General features: G+C 36.8%; 1 protein-coding gene across 1 annotated transcript in view; it reads left to right on the top strand.

The window, feature by feature from the left end:
• Window positions 1–4047: 4047 nt before the first annotated feature.
• CTNND2 (catenin delta 2) overlaps window positions 4048–19168 on the top strand; it is a 518515-nt gene continuing 503394 nt past the window's right edge. Inside the window, exon 1 of the mRNA XM_041411749.1 lies at window positions 4048–4176. Coding sequence (XP_041267683.1) covers window positions 4048–4176 — 129 coding nt within the window. The remainder of the gene's footprint in view (window positions 4177–19168) is intronic.

The following is a 19168-nucleotide window of genomic DNA, read 5'->3' as shown; positions in this document are numbered from 1 at the left end:
GCCAGCAGCGGGACACCTGCTCCCAGCTGGGGAGAGAACGGTCTCGTCCGGATTTACAGGGTTGTTGGTTTTTTTGGTTTTTTTTTTTTTTTTTCATTAAATTGAGATAAAGTTTTTAGATGCTCTTAGAAGGACAGGGGGAAAAAATTAAAGGGTCGAACTCTAGACAGAATTTTCCCAGCACGGGAAGCCATGAATTATTTATGTCTGACTTCCCAGTATGTTCCCAAAAGGCTGGTAGTATTTTCCCTGTTCATCTGTCTATGATCGCCTCAGATTTTAATTCGGTTCTCTCAGGAGCATGTTTGTGCTCTGACTTACAGAATTTCATCTGTGTTTTTGTGGCACAGATAGGAAATAGTGTTGCTGTTGTAAAAATTAAATGTAGCCAAGTTCCTTCTAGTAGTTTCTCAGCTATGGTGAAATCTCTTAAGCTGCTTAGATTTTCTTCTTGTACTCCCTCTACCTTTCCCTTTGTTTTTGGTGCTGAGTTCCCAGAAGTGTGGGTTAAAAGACTATTAGCCAACTTATTTTATAATGAAAAATGAAAGCACTGGGGTGGCTTTTTAGAGAAGGGAAGCCAGAGACGAAGGAAAGGTACCATGGTCATTATCATTATGTGGGAAAATGCTTTTTTGAAGACAACTGGTGCAATTGTTAGGGTTTTTTGTGCCCATGCTGAGCAGTGGAGTAAACAGGGAGATTAAATATATTATATTAAACAGCAAAGCAAATTTTCTACTGATAAGGCCAGTACAGACCCTCAGTACAGCAGTGTCTCTGTTGCTTGTGAAAATTCATTCTGTGTTTCCCTTCTGTATGGTATTTCTCATGCAAATTTATGTAAGGAAAACATAACTGTTAGGGTCTATAATGTTAACAGTTCAGCTGGATATCACATAGCTGTAGATCCAGGGACACTGGGCTACTAAGTGCTATTGGCTGCAACCTTTCCCCTTGAAGAACTGTACTAATAAATGAACTCATGTGATAGATGTTTGAAATTACATTTTCTGTCCAGAAGAAATATTTTAATAGGGGCACAAAACATTCCTTTTAACGTCAGAGACATTTATTTTGATTTCTCTGTTTCTAGATGAAGAGGACATGTGCAGCATGCCTTTTTTAAAAAAATCTTTTTCTTCGCCCTTCTTTTAATATCTGTATTAAAAAAACAAAACATAACAAAAATTATGGAAACATGCAGTGGTTGCAGAATGTTAGCCACTTCCAGATATTGAATCTATTTGAAGCAAATACAATTTATGACAGTAGTTGATTGTGTAATCAGATTTTTTTCCCATTTAAACTAATGCTTACAAATGTAGATTATTAAAGCAGTTTTGAAGTGTTCTTTGGTGAAAACAAAGAGTTTAAAAAAACTTACAGCCTAAAAATTAAAATTTACTAAAATTGAATATAGCCCTAAAAGAAGTTAACAACAGCAGCAGGCTGTTGCTGCCTGTGTCTCATGGATGTAATTGTTTTGAACTCAGATAAACTGTTGTTGTTGTACCAGCAGCATCTTTTTGGTCACAGAGCGGTTCCCCGTTGGCCACGCAGCCCTGCAGTCCTTCCCAAATACACTTTAAATATTCTGGAGCGCTTGTGCTAGGGCAAACATTTTGTGTAGTCCTGGCCTCCCAGCCTCGTTTCCATCGCTGGGTTTTATCTCCTCGGGCGAGTGTTGTTGATAAAACAGCCGATTCAGCAGAGCCTCCCGGCCGGGGGTCGGGCAGCGTGGGGATGAGCCGAGCAGACAAAGGAGCTTTTCCCAGAGAGCACCTCAGCCCTGCACCGACAGCGGGGTGCAGCAGAGGGGCCGCTCCCAGCCAGGGAGCCTGAAAACATTTCACCAGGCGCCTCATCCACAGCTCTGGGGCTCCTTCCCAGCCCAGCGCAGTCTCGGGATGCAGTTCTCGGAGCCTCTTGAGCCTTTGAGTTCTTTGCAGTTCTTTGATGCTGCTGTAGTTGCACGCGTCTCCCCGGTGAGCTGCCCCGAGCAGGGAGCACGGCATCCCTGCGCCTGGAGCGAGTGTTGCAGGGCCGGTGGGACTGCTGCACTTGGCCTTGCTCACGTGCTTGCATCCCGTGGGCTCCTGCAGACTTCACAGGCTGCGGAGCTGATAGCAAGGAGTGTTGCATTACAGTGATTTCTGCAAATATCACTCTGCAAAATTAACTGTCAGGCAACAAAATCAACTATTAGGCCATTTTTTTTTTTTGTATGTAAATAGCCACACCAAAAAGAAAACTACTTTTGTTTCTATTATGATAATGTAATTATTAATTCAGTGAGAAAATAAAATAACTAGATTGTTTGAAATCAAGGTAACAGAGTCAACATTTATATGTGTGTGCCTGCATGTTTTTTCTCTGGTACTTCACAAGACAACAGCAAGTTTAATTGTATGTCACAAACTAGTTAAATTCCTATAACAGAAGCCGGTACTTTTTTTAAAAATACTCAAGAAAATGTAATTTAAGAAGTCCTTTCAGATTGAGGTATTGGAATTGTTAAGAAGTTTTGTTCGGTCTGCTTGTGCTTGTGATAGAATAAGGCAGGTATTTCCCCCAAGCTTTTCTAGTTTAACTTCAGATAGTGTTTCTTCTGAAGCAAGGGAATTATCAGAGCCAAAGATTTGGTATTTACCATTGTCAGTGAGATTTGCTTACAAAAAGTAAATTAATTAAAATCTTATATAATCACATTCTTCAATATATAAACTAATGTAGCCTGAGATTTACAGAGATTTTTCTTCTAACAAATAGCTGGATTTTTATGAATAATCTGTGTTTTCATGTTTTTGTCTTGCATATGTATGTCAGTGTCTTGAGCTTCAGGAAGCTTTGGAAAAATGCTACCCAGCTGGGCTAGTTGTGTCTTCTTGGGCAGCACAGTGGCTTCAGAGAAAAAGCTTTATAGAATGTTATTTTCCCTTCTGTTAGAGCTCTAATTTCTGTGGCAGACTGATGCAGAGATGCCTGGTATGGGTATTGAATTCTATTTTTGTTTTTACCAACTATCCTTTCCTACTGTTTTCAGCCTTCTCACTTCTTCCAGAAAAAAGCTGTATTATTATCTATTTTAGCAGAATAGAGCCAAGGCAGGACTTTTGCTTCTTATGCAAATGGTGACTGCTCTGAAAATCCCCACTGCTCTTTATGAGGCCCATCCAGCTGGCAGTCTGTGGGCCACTTCTCTTGCACAGGATAATTCTGGCCAGCTCCCACATGAACATGATTTTATCCTATCGTGCCTGTGCATAACCATGCAAGCTGCCTCTCTGCTCCTTTACTTCTGGAATGTGGCACAATGTGTCTGCCTCTGGAGATGTGCCTATAGTGACATTTAAAGAGAGATACTGCACTATAGCTTAGCCTTCAGAAAGATAAATCACTCCACAGTCACACCACTGTTTTGCCCTCTGAAAAGAAATGCTAGAAATACCTTCAAATGCCAAGACTTTTCTTTTTCTCTTTTTTTATTTTTTTTTAATTGGTAAGAGATCTTAAAAATGGCTTAACAACTGGTTGGTGTGCTTTTCATAAAAATAGATAAAATATTGCCAGAATCACCTTCTAGACTAGAAGAAAGGGTATGAAAGTTACCTAGGCTTAAAATATAATACATGTTAAATAAACATGTGCGTTAGCAAGTAAACACTAGATAGCTTATATTTCTCTCATGTGTCACTTGTTGGGTTTCTGTTTGCAAAGCATTTCATGATTCATTGCTTTCATGATACTGTAATTTTATGCTGTAAGCTGCCACTGGAATACTATACAAAAATCCCAGCTGTAAATTATTTGAATCCTCACAAATGTACTGATGGTAACTATTTCAGAGTAGGAGTGAGAGATTTTTTTTTTAAATTCAGAAACTGTTTATGTTTTAAATGACTGTTCTACAGCAAAGAACAGAAGCATATTCTATAATTTTTACCTTAAATGAATGTTACTATTCTTGTATTTATATGAGTCTGATATTTATCAGGTTTATGATAATAAATCCATTGTTTTATTTTTCCATGAACTGCAGAAACTATGCCTGTTCCAGACCAGCCCTCGTCTTCTGACAAGACAAGTTCCCTTAGTCCTGTGTTGAACACATCTAATGGTGATGGCTCTGAAACTGAGACAACCTCTGCCATTCTAGCTTCAGTCAAAGAACAGGTAGGCAAGTGATGTATCTGTAGGCTGGAAAACAATTGTATGATTTACTGGTTTGGTTTTTTTTTTACAAATGCTTCATAGCTGGTATCTGAATAATTTAGTTTAAAAATGCATATTCTAAAGAATGTTAACCATTTCTTCATGCCTTAGTATACTTCTGTAAGCTTTTCTACAGTAAATATAATTTTAATTGAGTTGCTCATTGTATTCTCCACTTTCACACTTTACTGTGTATGGTGGTTTTCTGATGGCTCTCCTTTTATTGTTGGCAGTCTGCATGTGAGTTACAGTATACTGACATGTAAGAGTTACAGACAAATGAATTGTGGACAAGATGTGTTATTGTAGAATTCTTAAAAGATTAGTAAGAACCTTAGGATTTTAAAATTTATATACATATTTTTGGGGGTTTTGTGTAAAACGTGATGTAAGATTATTTCAGGGCAAAACTGGCTATAGATAGAGACACTCAGTTTTGGATGATTAAAACAAAAATATTAGAAGTTTTCAAGGAAAAGGTCTCCAGTGTGATGGTCTGCTTGATGCTAATAAGACAGGTATGGACATTTTAATGTAAATTTTTGTGGGCTGAATGTCGGAGATTTTGCTTTCAATGCCTTTGTGTACTTTAGGAGATGGTTAATATTTCAGTCAATGCAAACAACTGGTCTCTGTCGCTACCTCCTTCGGTTTGACAGCATCAACAGGAATTCCAAGGAGAGACATTAAATCAGCTGCTTTTAGGCAGCTTTCTCCTTGCTGAAGGTGTTTAAATTGGTTCTTCCTTTATCAAGTACTGATCTTTCCTTGCCAAAAGACATTCACTGGTTTTTTATTTAAATTAATGCATTAATTCAGCTTATGATATCTCTCAGCACTGGAGTAATAGCTCTTGAGTCTTAGAGATTTTATAAAAATTATAACATTGCTCTTTCTTGGTTTTTTTAGTGTATGCCAGCTCTCTCTTTTGGGTGGTAGAGGTTAGTCATATTTTCTGTTCTGAAAAGAGAAGTGCAAAAATGAAATGTTATAATGTGGAGTTTTGTCTTGAGATTTATGGCACATCATTGGAATTGAAAATTGCCTATGGTTTAGATGTTTGTATTCTCTTCCATGTCAATGATATTTCTTGGGTGTGTACCAGTGTTTCAGCCTGTGTCACTGCATTATTATGTAGAAAAATACCTGCCTTACTTTCTGACCCTTTGATAGTGAAAAAGTGTACAGGGGGATTACATAGATAGAAGATATATCTGTGTGTTGGAATGTGAATCACAGTATGGAATAGTGACAAGAACTTCTCTGTTGTTTGGTGTTGTGATTTTCACTAGTTTATACCTGGTTATGTTTTACACAAATGAACCTCCCACCCGTATAAATCAATTGAGTACCAGAGGAAATTGCTGCTGAATCCACTAGATTAAAAGGATTTCAAGTGGTAATATATTAGCAAAGTTATTTCTGATTCCTGTGAACCACAGCAGAAAGGAGACTGTAATAAAGTAGTTGTGCATTCACTTATCACCAAGAACAGCCTAGCCAGCTAACCTAAGGTACTGCTGACTAAAAACATAATGTCTTGAACTATTGTGATACAAGGTAGCAAAATTTAACAGGTCTTCTCTGAAGGAAATTTGCTTCTTGGCAGGTATCTCTGGTCACACCTATCTTGAAGCTGGAAGACTGTACTAAGCTCAAAAACAAGCCATAATAGTAACACTAACACTAACAACAACAACAACAAAACAACAACAACAACAATAATAATAATAATAATAATAATAATAATAATAATAATAATAATACACACCCCCCAACAACCAAACCTGCTTTCGGCCTTTTTCCCCACAAGATTTTGTGTTTTGACACACTTCCATTATTTAATATTCTGTTGGAAAAATTCTAGGTAATGCCACAATCCTAGTCTTCAGACAGATGAAATACATTGCACTGATTCTCCATTATTGGAGTAAATAAAGTTAAGTTTCTAACTGACTATTCAAAGCCACCTGCTTTTTAGAAGAAGGAGTTACTTTACTGTCTGGTATGTGATTTTGTTCTGCTTGCTCTTTGACTGTAGCCAAAAATATAACTAGAGTTATACAGATACAATTATTCAAAAGTACTGTCAATATTGAGAAATTAAGGCGTTTTTCAATATATCCGAATTAGGATGGTTTTCAACTAATCAAGTTTATTACATTTTCTTTTTCTCTGCTGATGCTTAGCTTTAAAAGGTTTCCTTGCATTTTTTCTTTTGGAACACTTGGGGTAACTTCATGTGTTACTTCTCATAAAATGAATAGAACATTTTCACTGAATGATGGCAGTAGAGTAAAATGTGGTATCTATGATGCGGAAAGAAGTAAAAGGTGTTTGCAATCTTTGAAGAGGGCAAGATACATGAAAGGCATAGAGAAGAGGTAATAAATGTGTTTGTTTTACTTGAATCTCCTACGTGAAACTTAGATTATATATTCAGAAAATTTAAAGTTTTGCTGCGCTTAGTTTGAAAAACACGTATCCCTGTGCTGTCACATTTTGAGGAACTGATTTATTTGGTCTAAAAAGTTTATTGGGGCAAAAAATTGTGCTTGATATGTCAAATGTAAAGTGACACACATGATTGTCATGACATGATAAGAAGATTTCGCCACATGCTTTTCAAGCTGAGGGTATCTGTCAAAAGAGAAATTTTGCTGTTGAGAAGTTAGGTTGAGTTTGGGAAATGCAAATGCAAAACTCCTTGCTTTTAAATACAGGCCATTTCATTTGTGCTTTACCTCTGGACAAGTGTGGTCATTCACGTTTGGGTTTCAGACTTCAGAGATGCTATTCAGAACTGACAGATATGGAACTTGAATCCATTCTTTATCCCTTGCTGTGAACTTTCTTAACATTAGACAGCACTGCTGGAGGCAAGGTCAGAATCATTCACCATGTGTCTAAGAAACCATGAGATGCCAGGCAAGTGACCTATGGCTTAGCTGTTTTTGAGCAGTCCTTATGAAGAGAAATAGTAAATAATGTCTGTGAAAATGGAAGTTGTTGTTTTGGGAGTCTTTTGTGTGGTTTTTATTTGTTTGTAGTTTTTAGACAGTATCAAGTTGTTTAAAGAGAAACCAACCAATAAAGACATAATTTCAGTTTTCCATGAAATGTATGAAGAAGGAGTCTGGGAATATATACTGGGAAACACCTTTGGCCCAATGCTTAATAGGTTTTAGAAAACATAAGGCCATTTATTTTTTGCATTTTGTCATCTGGTTTTGTATCTGTAAATTTGGGGAAACTTCTGCAACAAAAAAGTGGGATATCAGGACTCTTAATTAGTGAGAATATATGTGATAGATGCAACTATTTCTGCAAAGAGTATGATGTGCTTCTGACTGGGAATTTCTACCTGCAAAAGAGACTTCTGAGCTCACTTGTTAAAAAAAATCCTGGGAAGGGAGCTATTGTTGATGCTCTTTTGAAGGTGGAAATAGCTGCTAGGGAGCCTTTTGAGTAAATATGTAATGAAGCTGATGCTTTTCCTGGAAGTCTCCAGGCATATGTGGTTCACAGTACTTGGTTCTTGGCATACAAAAAATTGCTCCCTTGGAAGCTGAGCAGGATTGTAGTGACCTAGCAGAGACTTGTTTTGGCAGATTTTATTTTTATAGGAACATTTGGAAAACATGAGATAAATTAATATCCTAGGAGTAAGAGCCATCTTGAAGTAGGGACAGCTATTTTCAACTCAGAAATAGTATCATGCATATTTTTATTTTCTTTGTGTCTCTAGATTCCTTTAGCATCTTAGTAGAAGGCTGTTTCAGAGAACAGCTTTCACTTTCACAAAACTTATGCAGAACAAGTTGTGCCGATGTTAATATTTCTTTTGACTTTTTTTGTACGTACCTATTTTGAATAAAGGTACTTGTTTCCAGTTACACCCTTTCAAGAAAAACATTTAGACTAATCCTTTTGAAATATTTCTCACACAGTTCAAATAAGTTCAAATCATATTTTAAATCATATTGTTGATTCCCGAGAATATAGAAGTTTGGCTTTTATGGTTGCTGGTGGATTTTTTTTGGTTTGGGTTTTTTGGTTTGGGTTGTTTGTTTTGGGTTTGTTTTTTTTTTTTTGTCTTTGTAAGATGTATTTTGTTCCTAAAATGGTTTATGTTGCTTTTAATATATACTGTTATATATTAATATATAGTTTTCCCACTAAAAAGCTATTTGTTTGCCAAGTAATTATGATTTGAAACTATATTAAAATCACATACAGGGCAACAATTACTAAGTGTTATTATTCATGTCAGTATTAAATAAGGGCAATATATGTGACTTAATTAAACTTTTACATTAGGTGTTAGTACATTTTGGAAACACGGTTATGTGTGCCATGCACGTCTTATATAGGTACGTGTAAGTAAAACTGCAGTAAAATTTTTTTTCTTTGCTCTGCCAGGTTGTGTTTCTTGTGTCTTTATATCATGATTGAAGTTTTAGAAAAAAAATCACATATTTAGATGGATGTTTCAATTCAGACTATTTTTTTTAAGGTCTTAAGTCCAGAAGAGATGTAAAATCACCTAGTCTGACCAGGTCATAATATTTTATATAGTCATCCAAGTTTTGGGCCCCCAAATCTGATTACAGAACGACATATGCACTGTTTTCTGTAATATAATGCATGTCATAATGTAATATGTAATATTCACCAAATAAAACTCCATTCTTATCTTTTGGGTACCAGTAATTACTCTAGTGATATCAAGTGTTCAGCAGGTTTTCTAAATAGGTTCAATTATGATATATTCATGTCTTGCTTCCCCTCAAACAGCAGGCTCTGTTTCTGCCTTTAAAAGTTCTAGCAACTCTATTTCAAGCCAATGCTAATTATATTCGATCAATAGATATTTCTTTCATAATTTCTCTTAAGTAGCATGTCAATATATTCATTTCCTTAGTTATAGAAGTCTCTTGTTTCCCATTGTGTTTTAAAATATTCCAGAGAGATATTCCTCTTCTATTTTCATTAATATGTTGATTTAAGACAAGAACTGGACCCCGCTGTATTATATATTCTAGAATAGCACAGGTTGTACAGTGTATACCATGCTTCTAAGTTGCTGAATGGACCAACACATTATTGAAATATGAAGCTTTGAAGTACAGCTGGTGCTTCCCAGATACATCTTCAGGTTGGTGGGTATTGCTTTTGAGATGTACAACTCCGCTACTGGAAATGGCAAGGTGAGTGGAGAAGTTTTGAAGAACACCATCACATTGTCTGATGAAGAAGGAAATTGTGGAGGGGGCTCACAGCTCGTCTGTGAGTCAGAAAGAGTTAGTTGAAGAAGAGAAGCTGATAAGAGTTGCCTTTTCCCCTGAAAGGAGTTCTGTCAAGGCCATCGGTGTGGAAAGGAGAAGAAGAAGAAGAGATAAACAAGGGGCCTGCCATTAGATTTTGGCAGGAAACAGCGGTGGAGACTATCTTACACCAATGAACATTATTTTGATTTATTGTGCATAAACTTTGTGAGAAGGTATAAAAGAAAGCATGCTGCAAAAATAAGAGGGAGAAGCCTTCTCAAATACATGGTGTTGTTCTGTTTGTTACAACTGTGTCAAAACGACAGAAAATCATGTAATATATCCTGCTCCACAAGATCCTCAGGCTCTTAATTTAATCTGGGACTAAATTTCACACAGCTCTTTGGAGCAACCATGAGTGTATTTGTGTTGTTCTTCTCAGGAAACAGAAGTTAACAGGACTGGAGAACTCAACAAGCAACAGTTATTTGTGATCAGAGCCCTGTAGCTCTTACATTGTGTAAGAGGGCAAAGTAACTATAGGAGGTGCGTATGAAGAAACCAAAAATTGCTTCACTGATAAAAGATTGCAATGATAATCCAAAACATTTTTGGGATAGTTTGAAATGATCTGGAAGTGGAAAGGTTTCTGTGGAGATTTAGTGTGATCGAAGAGTATTGAGGCAATATATCTTCCCAGCAAAACCATCTTTGAAGAGGGAAGAAAATGCTAATTATCAGAATAAAATTAGAGTTATATATGATACTATTTTGACTTGAAATAATGTTGAAAAATTAATATTTCAAAGCTAGTAATTTCAGAGAAGCTGGATAGAAAGCCACTTAGCCACAGCTCAGTCTAATGCTAATTTAAAGCATTAATAAAGGCCATCACAAAGAAAGGCAAAGTATCCTTTCTTATCAGGCAGCCAGTATATGAACATGCTTTTGGTAATCCAAAAGCATTTCTGCCTTAGCTTATTTTTTTGCCAGAGTGCAATAATTTCAAACTTGGAATAAAGATACCCTATGAAAGTAATAATATTGATCTCAATGCCAACATAATTTAAATTTTAGTATATTACATTTTTAACACTTTAACACATTACATTTATAACTTTTTCAGATCATTGATTGCTTTCTCTCTGGTATCATTCATTAGGGCTTCTTTAAACATAAAACATATACCTAAACCTGACTTTTTTAGCCAGTGTAGAGGAAGAGAGTCTTTATTTCAACTCAAAGTCACTTGAGGGGCAGATCTGAACTTAAAATACAAGAAGCAAGTCAAGTTGTGCCTTTTCCTGTTCTGACTCATCTCGCTCGGTTGTACTGGCAAACAGGTATTTCTGCAGCCACGTGGGGAATGCTGCTGGGGAGCTGAGTGGGTTGCAAATATGAGAAAATGAGATGGCAGTTTTGGGTTATTGGAGGTCAAGTGTGTTGCTTTCCCTTTTGATGAAGGGCAGTTGGGTCAATGTGTCAGCTTGTTTGCAAGTATTGAGCTTTTTTAGCATGACTGTTGTAAACATATACTTCAGGCCATGAGTTTAATCAACTTTGCTGTAATATTTGGAATTATTCAGAAAGTCCAACATAATAGGCCTATATAATTGTTCAGGGGGGAAGAAGTTTTGGGTGTGTCTCCCAAAAATCTACCCCACTTCTTTCTCTAAAAGCAAATTACAGTCTTTATGAGACTTAGCTATCTAAACTGTTTGCATCATTTTTCTCTTTCTGCACTTGAATTAGGCAATATCCATCAACAGTAATTTTCATTTGCATAGAGAATATTTGAGGTTTGAGTTCCATGGCTTTCAAAACCATCATACCTCTTCTACATGCTTTTAAAAGGCAAAACTCTGAAGGCTTCAGTTAGTCATTGCTTTTATTTCTTCTGTCTTCTTGGGAAATGAAAAAAACTACTAAAGAGCACTTTCCAGATTCCACAGTGACCCATTTCCTTTAAGTTGTCTTGCCAGTGTTTTTCATGCGGTTTGCTCTTAAAACTTAAATTTTAAATGGGATTTTTGAAGGAGATTTGATTTTTGTAATTATTTTAGCAATTTTTGTTCCTCTTATGTAATTTTGAAACTTCTGTTGTGTTTCCCCATCTGTTTCTATGTGTTCTCTCACATGGTATTATTTTCTACTCCTGATGCATTTACTGCAAAATGAAACTATATCTTCATGTGGGTAGTTTAAATCTTTTGTATTTCTAGGTAAAACTACTTTAGGGGTAGGCTTAATTCTATTCATGTTACGTTTGACAGAATAAGCTACAATTTAGTTTATCCCCATACATGAAAACTAGAATGCAGGAAATGCTAAACTAAGTTTAAACTTAAGTCTACCCCAAAGTTAAGGTACTTTACTACCAAAATAACCTTAACCTAGGCTGTGAGTTACAGAGTTATTGTAAGAATAAACCAGTTTAGAATAACATAATAAATCTATTTCAACATGTGGAGCATGTACTTCTCTTTTTCCTCCTCTGAGGTGAAAATATGTTTGTCTCTAAAATTTCTGGTGAATTCTAGTTGCTTCTGATGAGGATCTTTCCAGTGTGAAGTGGTAAAAGGCCAGCAAAGGACATTATTCTTTAAAAAAATACTTTGAAGATTCACAGTAAAGTTCTAGACAAATTAGTTGCTCTATTCATAGTTCTTTTCCTCAGTGTTAACATTGCATTTTAGGTAAAACTTCACTCACTTTGTTTTGGAGGAAGGCTTTAGATGTATAGCATGCTTAATAGTGGAGCCAGACTTTTTGTGGGAGTTCCTTACTACTTTTTATGAAAGAGTTTTCTTTTTCTATGCAAAGAGCAAATCCAAGTCCTGAGGCCCAAAGACGTTTTCTCCTTTTTATTTTCTAAGAGGTTTCATTATATTTTTTTTAAGGGGTAGATATCAGATGACAGCAGCTTAAACTTTTTTCTGGTTGAGACCTTGTCATAGTGCAATACTTTTTGACCATGTTCTTTTAGATGCATGTACAGGACTCCTAATATATAGTAAAAAGTTTAAATAATTTCCCATTGTTTCAGTTACAGGGGATTTTGATTTGAAAGTGATACAATTCACTCAAATCACAATTGAGTTGGTGAAGTGCAGCAATTGCATCATGCAATTGATACAATATAAATGGAATTTAATTATTTAAAACAAGCTCAGCATCATGGTGCTGAGCATCTCCCAGTCCCCAGAAAGGAATGTGTGTGTTGAAGTCAGCTGAAGGCCTCAGCTCTGTTCAGAAAGGAGTCACTTGTTTCATTAAGAGTTCCATATAAATCACATAAGGCTATCCAGCAAGCTTCCCGGTGGGGACCATATTCCTTCCTCCATCACCCTCTGAGTCCAGTAGCATAAGATGTCCTGCATGCCTGGAGCTCAAGGCTGGCAGCCACAGGGGAGTGAGGCAGGTCTCCCAGGGGGAGTGTCCCAGCTCAGCTCACTTGCTTGGAGTTTGCTTTTGCACTGGGACTTCATCAGTCACTCACTGTAGGAGGTATCACAGCAGACAAGGCATGAGGGCATGACTGGGCTCTGCAGAAAAGCATAAAACAATAATCTAAACACCTATTATAGTCTTATGAGTAAAAGGTACACTTGATTAGAGTTATAGCATGGTAATTTATAAGCAGATCCAGTACATACAGAAGTTACATTACTTCAACCAGAAGCTAAAGCTAGCTAAAACTAACGTAACCCCTGAAATTAGTTTTGTTTTGCTCTGAGTCTACATTCCTTTCGGTCAGGGACAGGCTCTTAGGCAAACAGTCAAAATACTTTACTAATACAGTCAGTTTGTCTAAAACAAAGGCACCCTTGGGTTTCCCTTGGCAGGAAGATGAGTCTGGCTTCCTTTTCAAGGTTTGTGATCAATCATGCCATTATTCTCCCCTGAGCCTTCAGGTCATGTAGGCTCTATTTATCTCTTCTGAGCATTCCTTCATTGTGGGTGTCTAAACTGTGACGGGACTGTATGGGGAGGGGGGTCTTTGATCTATTAAAGCTCTTTGTCCCATTATTTTGCAATGCATGATTGGAAAATCTTGTTTTCCCCTGTGCAGAAATTTACCTTTTTTGTGTAATAATAATTTGTGGCACTGCATTTTTGTAAGCAGAAACCTGCCACTGGTTATCTACTCGACAGCACACTGAGTAAAACTTCTGTTTCTATTAGTATTCCCTCAGTTTCTTCAGTCTGGATTGTAACACAGCAGATAGCTGCTTGTAGTCTATTTCCTTAGTTGCTTCAAAATGTGAGCTGTACTTTTCAAATTTCATCTCTGTTCCTTTAGTTGCCACATTTGTTTTTCCTGGATTTCTCAAAAGGCATTATTCTTTACATTTTTCAGACAGTCCCATGTCTTATGCATTACTAGCTCCTGTCTGTGTTGATCTTTCCTTGCTTGGCTTTCTAGTGCCCTTCAACATAACGATCTGAGTAATCTGGAATGACATTTTGCTGCTTAGTGTGGTATTCCATCACTCTAACCTGCGATTCATGTTGCACTGCTGTCCCATGGTCATGATTCTCCATCTACCCCAACAGTAACACAGTGCAGTTATGTGCCTGACTGTATATAAGATTTAAATTGAGCCATTTCTATACCATTACCAGCCCCTTCGTCCAGGAAAAATTGTAGTTCGTGATCACATAGCTAGGCAATTTTCAACAGATTTTTTTCAGTGAAAAATGAAAAAAAAAAAAAACCATGCTCAGAATGGGAAAAATTTCCAACTTTATCTGTTCACTTCTACATATTTCATAATCTTCAGAGTCTTGATGTGAATAAGTAGGTTTAAGAATTGTACTGTATATTGTCTTGAAAACAGTAAATATTTTGTTCACCCCCTGTCTGATTCCAGCAGAGTAACACATCTTGGTAAAATTCTGTTTATATTTTAGTGTATTGTTATTTTCTAAAGTAGCTCAGTGCTTCAGCTGGTACTCCTGGAAAATATTGTTTTCATGTTTCAAAGTAGTTGCAGATTTTTTTTCCTCCTTTTTTATTTTTTATATGCATAGTTAGATCTGTCTTTGTTCAGCTCATTGTCAGTCTAGGTCATTATTTGAAGCTTTTGTTGACAGACCTCTGGAGGGTAAGTATATCTGATGCTATAAATAGGGCTGATTCTTCTTAATAAGTCAGCAGATTCACTAGGAATTTCTCGGCTTTGTAGTAGGTTTGATGCAATGGAAGATGTACTGCATTCTTCTGTCATCCAGTGACATAATCATGTTTAATTAATTAATTAATATCTTCAATACTGTGACATTTAGTAATTTTGAATTAATACAGGATTACTAATTTTGTTTAGAAGGGTGAAATGGACTCCTTAAATTATCTCTTTTTAAATTATGTTTTTTAAAACTTCTATTTTTTATGTCACAAAGCAGTGCTTACACAAGAAAACTTGTTCCAACACATTTTATGCTGTTCTGTTTGTTGCAGATCCTAGAAAATAGAGGGTATTATTTCTCTTACTTATGTTTTCAGTTTTCAGTAGTAGTACTGTGAAAATAAATGATTCTTTGCATTAGGTTTTTGTTGTTAGTTTAGCACAAATTGTGTCAAGGACCAACCAAACAGTACTCATTCTTGCCACAAAGTAAGGTAGCTGCATGGTACAGCTCCAAGATGCTGTTCTACTGGATAAAAATGTTCCGGAATTGTAAATCTTGGAATAGGTTGTGTTTTCTGTATGGGTACAATCGCAGGAAGGGAGTTAGGAGCAGCTCTGTCTGCAGCATGTGCATGGGCACCAATCTGAAACCTTTGACAACTGTATGTCATGCTGGAGCATTGAAAATCCAAGAATTACGCCATTTTCACATTCTGTACTAGTCCTTAAAGGCTTATATAAACAATGAATAAATTCTTGAGATTAAATTAGCGATGTATTTTCATCCTATGGGCACAACAAATGTATTATGGAGCCAGGTACAACACTAGGTAACGCCTCTGTCTCCGAAAGTGGGACTGGATGTCCCACTGTGGTGCACATGGGGTTGAGAAGCGGTGTAGGTAGGGGTACAGACCACAGGCTGTAGGGATTTGACAAAGTGCTCCCCACAGCTGAAAGGCAGCATCAGCATCCTGGAGCTTTGTCACACTGAGGCTGCATGAGGGATTGAACAGTTGAAACCTGAACAGCTGTCCATGATAAATCTGATAGCCACTAAAACTGAGTTTTGAACCAGTGCCTATTGGCTGATTCTGAGTTCGCATTGCTGCTGGTGCTGTGCTTTACCTGCCAGATTCACTGTCAGACACAGAAATATAAATTAATGGATAGCATATGCCACAGTGATGCCTATCTAAATGCAGAAGAGCTAAGTTAATAACTTAAATAAATTACTTATTTATTTAGTAATACATCAATATTTAAAGGCTGATGAGAAATCCACTAAGTGCTTTCCATTTAATTTTAGAAAATGAACTACAGCTTATTCCACAATTTTTTAAAAATAAAAACAAGTTAAAAAGTAGTTTCTGCACAAGTGTTGTGTCATTGATATGCAGCTGTATTTCCATATTTAGCATGAGAAATTGTCCAATACTTAGAGTCTTTGCTAGGTTGTTTTTGTCTGAGAGAGAGAACCTTTACACTGTCACTTGTTTTAGTGCACTTTGGTTTGCAAAGGCTGTACTTAATTGTGTTTCCTTTATGCATTGGGAATGAAATGATTTAAAGAAATCTGTCTGGTTGTCATAAGTTTAGTCAGAACAGAAACAAGTGTGTTGCCTCCTCTCTTCTTCTTTTCTACGGTGAGATTCATGTGAAGCTTATTCTTCTCAGTTTCCCCCACCATATAAGAAGTTTTGCTTCTTATTTTCTTGCGCTGACAATTTTGTCTACTCCCTCTCAATCTGTGGTTGTGCAAAGAGCTGCCTTGTGGCTTCTTACACGAAATTTGAATGGTACATAGAGTCCCTTGATTTTTTGGTTGTTGTTGCTTTTTATTTAATAAGGTAAACTGTGAGTGTATAGCCATAATGCAAGATTTATAGGTATAATTAACAACTTTTATGAGGCCAGCTGCACCCTTTACTGTGGTCTAACTTATGCACCGCAATATTTACCTTTTTTTTTGAATACAGTCAATGGTTCCTTTTAGTGTAGCAGTGCACAGGTATGCATACAGAGAAGTAAAGTCTTTTAAAAAAAGAATATTAATTTGTGACTGTTCTGTTCAGTATTTTAGACATTTGTGAAGATTTCCACATTGTGAAACTTAAGTTCGATTTTTTTTTACTTTTAAAAAAAGAATATTAATTTGTGACTGTTCTGTTCAGTATTTTAGATATTTGTGAAGATTTCCACATTATGAAACTTAAGTTCGATTTTTTTTTTTAAATTTACTTCTTTGATCCGTAATCTGCATTAATAATCTTCATTACTTGGAAATGGAAAAATAGGCAGAGAGGTTGTTTAAGCTCTCATCAATGATTGTAGTGAGACATGAATGGACAGACTAAAGAAAAGTGAAAATCTTCAAGTTAACGTTGAAAAGGAATGTATTAACATTGACAAAGATGCACAAACTACTAAAATTAAAATAATTCTGATTTTAATTTGAATATTCTTGATATAGACCTTCCTAGTTGGGTGTGTTTATTTTTAGGATTTGTTTTCCATATATGTACTTGAAAGAGTCATCAAATGGTGGCATCAGGGTGTCCTTGCAGTTGTGGTCTAATATTGCCTTTTTTCCCTGGAGTTCAAGATTAATTGGTTTAGATAAAAAATTGCCATGCAAGTTTTAAAATGTTTCTATTCATTACTAAAATGCACAATATGGGAAAGATTAGATTACTTCAATCCCATTCACTTTAATAGGTAAATTATAAAGGTTATCACTAGCTGTATGCTTTTCCTTCCCCCCCCCCCCCCCCCCCCCCCCCCCCCCCCCCCCCCCCAATGTCAGACTAGTTGATTCATAGCAAGAAAAAGTCATTTATTTTCATTTCTTTTTCTGCAATGGTCCTTGAGACTTCTAAGAAATTTTTCACCTGCATTACCTACTGGATAGAAGTTTCTATGTGTGATGCCTTATGTCACTGAAGAAAAAGCCTATACCATTCCAGAATTTGTTCCTAACATTATTATGATCTTTAAGTTGAATTCAAGTTTGCTGTAGTGCTAGTGCTTCATACAATGCCTTTAATTTCTCCTTCATTATTTCTGATGGAAGGAAATTGAAACTAGAAAGGCCAAAGCCTACCTGGAGCTGAATGTGAATGCACAGAATAATGAGAAAGGATTCTTTACATATTTTCCAGAGGGAACTCAGGAAATTTGCAGGTCCGTGGTTGAATGTTGGAGGTATCTAATGGTGGACATAGAAACATAGAAAAACCAGAATTTTTCTTTGTTTTTTCAGTGGTTTCCAGACAAGAGACAGTATCATGACAGACACACAGGTTCAGGACTGTTTAGTAGAAAATGGATGTATTCAGCTTCTTGGGGATCTATGCCAAGACTGACAAGAGCCCATTTAAGTAATAGTACAGCAAGGCAGCTGTCATCCAAGAGGAAACATGGTCAGTGAGGAAAGTCCTGAGAATTAGGAGACTAATCTTACAGCGGCCTTTACAAAAGTAAGGAGAATGGTACTGGTATACACAGGCTGTGTCAGGTCAGTGTCGGTCTCCAGGAGGACCATGGAGATCATCATGCTCTTGTTTCTAGACATGAGAATGGCAAGTGTGCCTAGAAAGAGTCAGAACAGATTTCTGCAGTGCACTCAGTGTTTTATTTGACTGAGGGGAGCACATGTGGTGTAGTGTAAACTGTAACTTTATTAAGGCTTCTGATTCCTTCTCCCACACACTTTTGTCAGTAGTAAGCTGAGGAAGCATGGGCTGGGTGTTGAGTGGGCTGAAAATTGGCTGGACTACTGTACTGAAAGAGTAGTAATCAATGTTATCAACTAACCAATTGACCAACTACCAGACAGTAAGAAGTGAAAATACCTCAAGGGTTGATTCTGGCACTCCTGCTACTCAATTCTGCAGTGACTTGGATGACAGAACTGAACAGAATGCACCCTCAGCAAATTTATGAATGATACTAAATTAGGGTGATGCTTGGAAAGCCAGATTGAGCTTCAGTCTTAAATCATTCTGGGACCTTGAATGAACTGAGGACTTAGCCAATAGGAAACCCGTGTATTTAAAAAAGAACAGATTGAAATTCTGCATCTGAGGTAGAACAACATCATGGCTGGGAAGCACCTGTCTGAGTCACAGCCCTGCTGAAAAGGACCTGTAATAGCCTGTAATCATTAAGAATGTCAAGCTGAATAGGAGCCAGCACTGCAGACAAAACTCTCTGTGTTCTGAGCTGCATTAGAAGGAAGGAGGAACATGACTGGCAGACTGAAGGAAATTGTTGCCATCCCTACACTGGAGGTGCTTCTTGCACAAGAGTATGTTGTTTTGGTAACCCACATCAAGGAATCTTGAATCCAAGATATTAAATAGGAGGAACATGACTGGCAGACTGAAGGAAATTGTTGCCATCCCTACACTGGAGGTGCTTCTTGCACAAGAGTATGTTGTTTTGGTAACCCCCAATACGGAGAGGATGTTGAGGAATCTTGAATCCAAGATATTAAACTGCTTGGAGGCATAGACAGCATAATGTAATGGGAGCGGTTAAGGAGCTGTG

The sequence above is a fragment of the Onychostruthus taczanowskii genome, unplaced genomic scaffold, assembly GCF_017590055.1.
Source record: "Onychostruthus taczanowskii isolate IOZ18803 unplaced genomic scaffold, ASM1759005v1 scaffold37, whole genome shotgun sequence".
In the NCBI taxonomy this organism is placed as follows: Eukaryota; Metazoa; Chordata; class Aves; order Passeriformes; family Passeridae; genus Onychostruthus; species Onychostruthus taczanowskii.
This window is presented reverse-complemented; position numbering and strand designations above follow the sequence as displayed.